Source organism: Solanum pennellii, chromosome 5 (genome assembly GCF_001406875.1).
Source record: "Solanum pennellii chromosome 5, SPENNV200".
Lineage (NCBI taxonomy): Eukaryota > Viridiplantae > Streptophyta > Magnoliopsida > Solanales > Solanaceae > Solanum > Solanum pennellii.
Window position 1 is genome coordinate 31,391,855 of NC_028641.1, and position 11,350 is coordinate 31,403,204.

The window sequence follows — 11,350 nt, forward strand, 5'->3', positions numbered from 1 at the left end:
TCGTCTTCAACTCAACCGCAACTCTAGCCAGTCTTCATCAAGCCAGATTTCAGGGTGAGCTATTGCTTCTAGCTTGGACTGGATCTTCTCTTCATGTCTTGATGCCTTGAGATTCCGGCATGGACTAGCTTTTTACTTATTTTAGTTTCTTAGATACTCTTAGATTAGTAATTTGAGGATAGATGTTCTTGTGGTGATGACTTCCAGGTTTTGGGAATAAATAGTATAGAGTTTTTATAAGTTATTTAATCGATTTTCATTAATGAGTTTTAAGTCTTCCGCATTAATTTTCTGTTTATTATGGTACAAATGTTGGGAATTGGACTGGTTGGTTCGCTCACATAGTAGGATAAGTGTGGGTGCCAGTCGCGGCCCGTTTTGGGTCGTGACATTAAAGTTTGAAATTGTTAAGAAAAGTGGGGACAATTTTGGAAGGATAGTATATTAAATTATTATATTTTTTTTTCCAGATTTGAATAACATTTTTTTATTCTTTTGGATCAATTTTTTGCGGTGAATTGGCATGCTGGTTGGCCATGTAATTGGTATCCAATAATGGTATGATGATGATCTAATAATTGAGAAGTATTAAATGGAATTGGGTTTGTAAAAATATGCATAGTAAGGATGCAATGCATGGTTGGGCAGTTTTTCTCGTGAGAGCTACCGATAGTTTAGCTTTATTTGTTTAAAATCAGATTTTTCTTTCATAATTTTTAGAGATGATAGAAATTTTAATGTAGTGAGTCAAGGAGTTATATATTGGTATATTATATTATATGAAAATTTGTATGATTGTATTATTTGGAAAAGTTATAACTTAATGCCATACTTGAAATTTAGAAAATATAAGATTTGACCTATTGACTGGAATCAATATTTGAGAACTTTGTTACGCACTTGAGTGAGTTTTGGGTATAAGATAGACATATAGGTATTCTTAGTTTCATAAATCTTATCGTGGTTACTTTTTTGAATAGATTGTTTTGAGTTGGAAGTTCAACAAGAAGGGAAGACTCAAGTTCCGATGTGATTGTTCTACTATATGAGGCAGGTGGATTTCTAAACCCTTGTTAAGCATATGAAATTCGTGTATTTCCTTGTGTAGTGTTGAGAATGACTTGGAGGCTTGTTGCTTATTTGTTGGTGTTGTATTCCTTGTAGTTAATTACGCTTTTTTATCAAATTGGTTATCTCCTCATTTTCATTTGAGCATGTCATTTGCATTATATCTGAGACATGGTTGTGGTAAGAGGATGTACCATTTCGAGGGTCGTATCGCGCACCGCGATTGATATTATATTTCGAGGGACGTATCACGCGCCGCAAAGGTTACTATTATCGAGGGTCGTGTCGTGCGCCGCGACAGATGCATGGACAGATATGTCCCCCATGGGTCCCGGACTGAGAGACAGCGGGTGTGTATCGTTAAGAAAGACATGCATCACTATATTTGACATTGCATCTCATGGCATTGCACATTTTATTATTGATGAACTTGAACACGTGTTTTGCTGATCTTGTGTATGTTTCTCTGTGAAGTTTGGGACTGTTGAATATTGAGTTGTTATTGAGAATGTGTAAACTGATAGAGTGTGGTTATTGAGTTGTGTTTTTAGTAAACTTTTAACTCTTAGGCTGTAGCGTGTAGGTTTAGATAGTGTGTAAGGAGTACCCGTATTTTGTTCACTTAACTTGTGGTTAGAGGTTTGCTTGTTGGGTACCGCGTGGTTTGGTACTCATACCTTGCTATTACACATTTTTGTAGGTTACGAGCCGGGATCTTCGTGATACTTGTCATTCTTTTTGTTTCAGAGGCATCTTGTGGAGGGTTGTGAGGTAGCTACTTGTAATCTCAGTGAACTTTCCTACTCCAGTTTATGACTTTGTTTTTACTTGAAAGACAACTTCATTTTAGACTTCTATTTTATTTCAATTCTAATATTTACATTAGAGGCTTGTGCACGTGACAACCTGGTTTTGGGAATTGAATTAATATGACTTGGTTTCATAATAGAACTTGTTGTTGAATTGTCATTTACTTCCGCACTTTGTTAGATATTGGGTTTTAGGCTGACTTGTCTTGGTGGGATAAGACGAGTGCCATCAAACCCATTTTTGGGTCGTAAAAAAATGGTATCAGATCCCCAGGTTCATAGGTCTCACGTGTATACAAGCCAAGTCTACATAGAGTCTCAAGGATCAGTACGGAGACGTCTGTACTCATCTCTGAGAGGCTATAAAGATTACTAGGAAACCTCCTTTTGTTCATTCTTTCTCATTTTGCGTAGCTACCTTCTTTAGTACTGAGTTGTTGTATACTCTTTTGACAGATGACGAGGACTAGAACTAATGTTACTGGTGGTAGAGGGGAGACACTTCCCGGGTCAGTTGTTGAGTCCCCAGCTAGGGGTAGAGGTAGAGCTCGACCTAAATGTCGTACTCGTGGTACGACAGTAGCCAGAGGTCATGGCCGTGGAGCAGCACCAGAGAGACGTCGTGCTAGATAGGTCTCTCCAGAACCTCAAATTGATGGCAGAAAGGACCACGTTCCTCCAGATCCTGTAGTCACACCTTTGCTTTAGGATACACTATTGAGGGTGTTAAGTGTGCTAGAGGGATTTTGTCAGAGTGATGGTGCGACCGCCACACCACATGACTCTCGTACTAGAGAGAGGGCTCAAACTCAAGAGCAGCAACAAGCTCCAGTTGTTCAGGATGCGGTGGGGCAACTACCAGTAGATCCCGCGGTTTAGAATGATGTTGCACCAGCAGTTGGGGGTCAAGTTGCATCGGTGGTTTTTTTGACTGAGGATGAGCAGTGTAGGTATGAGAGATTTTGAAAGATGGACCCACCTCAATTTCAGGGTGGAAAGAGCGAGGACGCTCATGAGTTTCTAACTACCTGCCGAGAGTTACTAGAGGTGGTTGGATTAGCTGGGTCACATGGGGTTCGATATGCTACACTCCAGCTTCGTGGGCCAGCGAGAGACTGGTGGAGCACTTATTTGGGGGTTTTTCCAGTTGGATCTCCTCTAGTGACTTGGGAGCAGTTTGCTAGTGCATTCCAAGACTGTTTTATCCCTTGGAGCGTGAGAGAGGAGAGTCGCTTGAGGTTTGAGAGTCTGAGACAGGATAGTTTATCGGTTATAGAGTATGAGGCGAGTTTTTCCCAGTACTCTAGGAATGCGTTAGCCATTATCCCAAATGAGACAGAGAGGATTCGCAGATTTGTGAGGGGATTAACTTTCTCTATCAGGTCAGCTGTGTTTTGGACATCTAGGCAGGGGGCTTCTTTCCAATCCATTGTGAGCTCCACCAAAGAGGCGGAATTGATGGAGAGAGAGGAGTTTGGGGACCCAAAAAGGGCCCGTATATCAGGTCTGTTTCATGGTGCCTCATCTGGAGGTAGGGGATCACAGATACTAAGTGGTTCTTTTCACCAGCGGGGACTTATTCATGCATCTATGCCGACATTTTAGGGTGGCCAGACATCTAGGGGTTCTTATAGACTGGGTCAGGGCTCGTACGATTCACAACAGCGTCCTACAGGGCGAAGCAATTATAGTGGGTTTTCAGGGTCCACACAGAAGTTTCCAGGTCAGAGAATTTGTTTTACCTGTGGAGATCCCGATCACCTAATGCTGCAGTGTACTTTTCAAAGGGGCCGTGATGGGCCTCGACCTAATTCTTCATTCCAGACTAGACCACCAGCACCACAGGGTAGAGGTCGTGGCAGAGTTCAGTCAGGTGGAGGTGATAGAGTTTCTAGTAGTGGTGTTTCAGCTCAGCATAGTGGGGGTAGAGGTACTACCCAGGCTGGAGGTGGATGAGGAGGCCACTGCTACGCTTTCCCGGGGAGACCTGAGGCGGAGACCTCTGATGTTGTTATTACATGTATCATCCCAGTATGCCATCGACCTGTGTCTGTGTTGTTTGATCCAGGTTCTACATTCTCTTATGTGTCTACGTATTTTGCTGCTAAATTTGATATGATATGTGATAGCATGACTGTACCTATTCGTGTTTCTACACCCGTGGGTAAGCCCTTAGTGGTGGATCGAGTGTATCGATCCTGTCTTGTTTCTTTGGCTGAGTATGACACTTGGGTAGACTTAATCATTCTGGGGATGGTAGACTTTGATATTATCTTGGGTATGGATTGACTTTCTTCTTATCATGTTGTCCTTGATTGTAATGCTAAGAATGTGACTTTAGCCATGCCTGGTGTTCCGAGGGTTGAGTGGAAGAGTGTTATTGGTTCTTATCCTAGCAAGGTCATCTCTTTTATCCGTGATCAGAGATTGGTGGAGAGCGGGTGTTTGTCTTATTTGACTTTTATTCGGGATACTAGCATTGAACCACCTCCCATGGACTCTGTTCTCGTGGTTCAGAAGTTCCCGATGTATTTCCTTCTGATCTTCCAGGTGTTCATCCCGATAGGGATATCGATTTTTTTGTTGATTTATAGCCGGGCACTAAGCCTATTTCTATCCCTCAATATGGTATGGCCCCAGCAGAGTTGAAAGAATTGAAGGATCAGTTGCAGGATTTATTGAGTAAGGGTTTTATTCGGCCTAGTGTATCACCTTGGGGTGCCCCTGTATTGTTTGTGAAGAAAAAGGATGGGACTATGAGGATGTGTATTAATTACAGATAGTTGAACAAAGAAACAGTGAAGAATAAGTATCCTGTTACGCGTATTGATGACTTATTTGATCAATTACAGGGAGCATCATTGTTCTCTAAGATTGATTTGACGTCTGTTATCATCAGTTGAAGATTAGGGAATCAGATATCCCTAAGACAGCTTTTCGGACCCGGTATGGCATTATGAGTTTCTAGTGATGTCCTTTGAATTGACTAATGCCCGTGCAACATTCATGGAGTTGATGAATGGGGTGTTTTGACCATACCTTGATTCTTTTCTGATTGTTTTCATCGGTGACATCTTGGTTTACTCCAAAACTGAGGACGACCATGTCCGACACCTGAGGATTGTACTTTAGAGGTTGAGAGAAGAGAAGTTGTATGCAATGTTCTCAAAGTGTGAGTTCTAGTTTACTTTTGTGACATTCTTGGGACACGTGGTGTCCAAGGAGGGTATTAGAGTAGATCTGGTGAAGATTGAGGCAGTTAGAGGCTGGACGCGACCTACTTCACCTACTGAGATACGGAGTTTGTTGGGATTGGCAGGCTATTATCGATGATTTGTTCAGAGTTTCTCTACTATTGCAGCTCCATTAACTAGATTGACTCGACAGGATGTGCGGTTTCAGTGGTCTGATAAGTGTGAGTAGAGCTTTCAAAAACTCAGACTTTGTTGACTTCAGTCCCTGTGTTGACTTTACCGGAGGAGGGTGTAAACTTTAAAGTGTATTGTGATGCTTCAGGAGTTGGATTGGGTGCTGTGTTAATGCAGAAGGGGAAAGTCATTGCTTATGCTTCTAGGCAATTGAAGTCCCATAAGAAGAACTACCCTACTTATGATTTGGAGTTGGCGGCTGTGGTATTTGTACTTAAATTATGGCGTCATTATTTGTATGGAGTGCATTGTGAGATCTTCACTGATCATCGGAGTCTTCAATATATCTTTAGTCAGAGAGATTTAAACTTGAGGCAGCGGAGATGGCTTGAGTTGCTGAAGGACTATGATGTGACCATTCTGTATCATCCGGGGAAGGACAATGTTATGGCTGATGCTTTGAGTAGGAAGACTCATAGCATGGGGAGTCTTGCATCTCTTAGTATTGAGGAGAGACCATTGGCTAGAGATGTTCAAATGTTAGCTAACAGTCTTGTCCGAATGTAGATTTCTAAAGAGAGTGATGGGATGATTGCTTTAATTGAGGCTCGATCTTCCTTAGTCGAGAAAATCCGTGCACACCAGTTTGATGATGAGAAGTTATGTGTCATTCGAGACAAAGTATTTAGAGGGGAAGCCAAGGAGGCTGGCCTTGATTCTGATAGCGTCTTGAGGAGCGGAGGCAGGATTTGTGTGCCTAAAACGGGCAATTTGATTAGATTAATTCTTGAGGAGGCCCATTTTTCTCGATATTCCATCCATCCGGGGGTAGCGAAGATGTATCATGATCAGAGTCAGCATTACTGGTGGGGTGGGAGGAAGAGAGATATTTTAGACTTTGTTTCGAGGTGTTTGACTTGCCAGCAAGTGTGAGCACCAGCGGCCCAGGGGTGTATCTCAGCGGATGCCTATTCCTACTTGGAAGTGGGAGCCGATTACTGTGGACTTCGTTGTGGGTTTGCCTACCACAGTGGTGGTTATGACTCTATTTGCGTTGTTGTTGATAGGCTTACCAAGTCTGCCCACTTCATTTCGGTTCGGGTGAAGTATATGGCAGAAAAGTTAGCCGAGCTATATATCAGTCAGATTGTGCGACTACATGGAGTTCCGATTTCTATCATATCAGATCGAGGTTCACTATTTACTTCTCACTTCTGGAAGGCATTACAACATGGTCTGGGTACTCAGTTTGATATGAGTACGACATTTCACCCTCAGACAGATGGTCAATCTGAGCAGACCATTCAGGTATTGGAAGATATGCTTCTGGCGTGTGTGATAGATTTTGGTACTAGATGGGATCGACATTTACCCTTAGCGGAGTTCGCCTATAATAACAGTTATCACTCTAGTATCCAAATGGCCCCATTTGAGGCATTGTATGATAGACGGTGTAGATTCCCGATTGGTTGGTTTGATTTGGCGGAGATGGATTCTTTGGATACAGACTTGCTTAGAGATGCTATGGAGCAAGTACGTATGATTCAGTATAGACTGTTGACATCTCAGAGCCGATAGAAGAGTTATGCAGATCGGAGAGTTAGAGCGTTAGTGTTTATGGAGAGTGATCATGTTTGGCTCCGAGTATCACCCATGAAAGGTATGATGAGGTTTTGAAAGAAGGGAAAGCTTAGCCCTAGGTTCACTGTACCTTTTGAGATTTTGAGCCGAGTGGGAGAGGTGGCCTATAAGTTGGCCTTGTCACCTAGTTTGTCGGCAGTTCATCCTGTTTTCCATGTCTCTATGCTTCGGAAGTATATTCCGAATGAATCTCATGTGCTTTAACTTGACTCCGTGGAGTTGAGTCCAGACTTGACATTTGAGGAAGAGCCTATAGCTATTTTGGATAGGCAGGTTCGAAAGCTTAGGACCTAGGAGATTGCTTCAGTGAAAGTGCAATGGAAGTACCGATATGCGGGGGAGGCAACTTGGGAGACAGAGTCTGACATGCGTGCTAGATATCCACATCTTTTTGAAGCTCCAAGTACTTTCTTTCATCTTATGTTCGAGGACGAACATGATTTTTAGTGGTGGATAATATGATGACCCAGAAGGTCATTTCTTTTATAAAAATTTTAAATATCCGATTAACTTGAGTTAATTAATTGAGGAGTATTTATAGATAATATTCGTTTAGTAAGGGTTAATTAATTAATGAATAATTGTAGATCATTAATGTAACCAATAGTTAATGGACTAAAGTGATAATTTATTTAAGACCCTATATTATTTGACCCATATTAAAATAAGTAAAATAAGATTATTATGATTATTTTATTAATTTATAACAAGAAAGGGAATAGAGTTGCGATAACGATCAGGCGACGTTCAATTTCTTCTTCCTCCAGGTACAACTCGCCCCCACCCATGATTTTAATATAGATAGAATTGTATAGTATCCCATATATATATTATTAATTGTGGGGAATAGGAAGAAATAAAGGAGTATGGATTTAAAGAGTTAAAGTTTGAAATTGTTAAGAAAAGTGGGGACAATTTTGGATGGATAGTATACTAAATTATTATATATTTTTTTCCAGATTTGAATAGCATTTTTTGATTCTTTATGATCAATTTTTGGCGGTGATTTGGCATGCTTTTTGGCCATGTATTTAATAGCCAATAATGGCACGATGATGATCTAATAATTGAGAATTATTAAATGGAATTGGGTTTGTAAAAATATGCATAGTAAGGATGCAATGCATGGTTGGGCAGTTTTTTTCGTGAGAGCTACCGATACTGTAGCTTTATTTGTTTAAAATCAGATTTTTCTTTCATAATTCTTAGAGATGATAGAAATTTTAATGTAGTGAGTCAAGGAGTTAAATATTGGTATATTATATTATATGAAAATTTGTATGATTGTATTATTTGGAAAAGTTATAACTTAATGCCATACTTGAAATTTAGAAAATATAAGATTTGACCTATTGACCGGAATCAATATTTGAGAACTTTGTTATGCACTTGAGTGAGTTTTGGGTATAAGATAGACATATAGGTATTCTTAGTTTCAAAAATCTTATCGTGGTTACTTTTTTGAATAGATTGTTTTGAGTTGGAAGTTCAACAAGAAGGGAAGGCTCAAGTTCCGATGTGATTGTTCTACTATATGAGGCAGGTGGATTTATAAACCCTTGTTAAGCATATGAAATTCGTGTATTTCCTTGTGTAGTGTTGAGAATGACTTGGAGACTTGTTGCTTATTTGTTGGTGTTGTATTCTTTGTAGTAAATTACGCTTTTTTATCAAATTGGTTATCTCCTCATTTTCATTTGAGCATGTCCTTTGCATTGTATCTGAGACATGGTTGTGGTAAGAGGATGTACCATTTCGGGGGTCGTATTGCGCACCGCGATGGATATTATATTTCGGGGGACGTATCGCGCGTCGCGAAGGTTACTATTATCGAGGGTCGTGTCGTGCGCCGCGACAGATGCATGGACAGATATGTCTCCCATGGGTCCCGGACTGAGAGACAGCGGGTGTGTAACGTTAAGAAAGACATGCATCATTATATTTGACATTGCATCTCATGTCATTGCACATTTTATTATTGATGAACTTGAACACGTGTTTTGCTGATCTTATGAGTGTTTTTCTGTGAAGCTTGTGACTATTGAATATGGAGTTGTTATTGAGAATGTGTAAACTGATAGAGTGTGGTTATTGATTTGACATTGCATCTGTAACGACCTGCTTAGTCGTTTTGAGCAGTAGATTTAATTTCTGGAAAAACTGTGTGAGTCGACGGAACCCACGACGGACCGTCATGGGCACGACGGGCCGTCGAGGGGGTCTCGTTCCAGAACACTTAGACTTCTGAAATTTGGGTACTGAAATCGACTCTCTGAACTTCGTGACGATATGGCAGGACGGACCGTCGTGGGCACGACGGACCGTCACAGGGGTCTCGTTCCAGAACACTTAGACTTCTGAAATTTAGGTACTGAAATCGACTCTCTGAACTTCGTGACGATATGGCAGGACGGACCGTCGTGGGCACGACGGACCGTCACAGGGGTCTCGTTCCAGAACACTTAGACTTCTGAAATTTAGGTACTGAAATCGACTCTCTGAACTTCGTGACGATATGGCAGGACGGACCGTCGTGGGCACGACGGACCGTCACAGGGGTCTCGTTCCAGAACACTTAGACTTCTGAAATTTAGGTACTGAAATCGACTCTCTGAACTTCGTGACGATATGGCAGGACGGACCGTCGTGGGCACGACGGACCGTCACAGGGGTCTCGTTCCAGAACACTTAGACTTCTGAAATTTAGGTACTGAAATCGACTCTCTGAACTTCGTGACGATATGGCAGGACGGACCGTCGTGGGCACGACGGACCGTCACAGGGGTCTCGTTCCAGAACACTTAGACTTCTGAAATTTAGGTACTGAAATCGACTCTCTGAACTTCGTGACGATATGGCAGGACGGACCGTCGTGGGCACGACGGACCGTCACAGGGGTCTCGTTCCAGAACACTTAGACTTCTGAAATTTAGGTACTGAAATCGACTCTCTGAACTTCGTGACGATATGGCAGGACGGACCGTCGTGGGCACGACGGACCGTCACAGGGGTCTCGTTCCAGAACACTTAGACTTCTGAAATTTAGGTACTGAAATCGACTCTCTGAACTTCGTGACGATATGGCAGGACGGACCGTCGTGGGCACGACGGACCGTCACAGGGGTCTCGTTCCAGAACACTTAGACTTCTGAAATTTAGGTACTGAAATCGACTCTCTGAACTTCGTGACGATATGGCAGGACGGACCGTCGTGGGCACGACGGACCGTCACAGGGGTCTCGTTCCAGAACACTTAGACTTCTGAAATTTAGGTACTGAAATCGACTCTCTGAACTTCGTGACGATATGGCAGGACGGACCGTCGTGGGCACGACGGACCGTCACAGGGGTCTCGTTCCAGAACACTTAGACTTCTGAAATTTAGGTACTGAAATCGACTCTCTGAACTTCGTGACGATATGGCAGGACGGACCGTCGTGGGCACGACGGACCGTCACAGGGGTCTCGTTCCAGAACACTTAGACTTCTGAAATTTAGGTACTGAAATCGACTCTCTGAACTTCGTGACGATATGGCAGGACGGACCGTCGTGGGCACGACGGACCGTCACAGGGGTCTCGTTCCAGAACACTTAGACTTCTGAAATTTAGGTACTGAAATCGACTCTCTGAACTTCGTGACGATATGGCAGGACGGACCGTCGTGGGCACGACGGACCGTCACAGGGGTCTCGTTCCAGAACACTTAGACTTCTGAAATTTAGGTACTGAAATCGACTCTCTGAACTTCGTGACGATATGGCAGGACGGACCGTCGTGGGCACGACGGACCGTCACAGGGGTCTCGTTCCAGAACACTTAGACTTCTGAAATTTAGGTACTGAAATCGACTCTCTGAACTTCGTGACGATATGGCAGGACGGACCGTCGTGGGCACGACGGACCGTCACAGGGGTCTCGTTCCAGAACACTTAGACTTCTGAAATTTAGGTACTGAAATCGACTCTCTGAACTTCGTGACGATATGGCAGGACGGACCGTCGTGGGCACGACGGACCGTCACAGGGGTCTCGTTCCAGAACACTTAGACTTCTGAAATTTAGGTACTGAAATCGACTCTCTGAACTTCGTGACGATATGGCAGGACGGACCGTCGTGGGCACGACGGACCGTCACAGGGGTCTCGTTCCAGAACACTTAGACTTCTGAAATTTAGGTACTGAAATCGACTCTCTGAACTTCGTGACGATATGGCAGGACGGACCGTCGTGGGCACGACGGACCGTCACAGGGGTCTCGTTCCAGAACACTTAGACTTCTGAAATTTGGGTACTGAAATCGACTCTCTGAACTTCGTGACGATATGGCAGGACGGACCGTTGTGGGCACGACGGACCGTTACAGGGGTCTCGTTCCAGCACACTTAGACTTCTGAAATTTAGGTACTGAAATCGACTCTCTGAACTTGGCGACGGAACTGCAGGACGAACCGTCGTGGTCACGA

The 11,350-nt window shown here is 43.0% G+C and overlaps 1 protein-coding gene across 1 annotated transcript; it reads left to right on the forward strand.

The window, feature by feature from the left end:
* Positions 1 to 2,846: 2,846 nt before the first annotated feature.
* LOC107019432 lies at positions 2,847 to 3,833 on the forward strand. Its single transcript, XM_015219937.1, has 2 exons — positions 2,847 to 3,368; positions 3,483 to 3,833. Exons 1-2 carry the CDS (start codon positions 2,847 to 2,849, stop codon positions 3,831 to 3,833), a joined length of 873 nt encoding a protein of 290 aa, XP_015075423.1.
* The last annotated feature ends 7,517 nt before the right edge of the window (positions 3,834 to 11,350 follow it).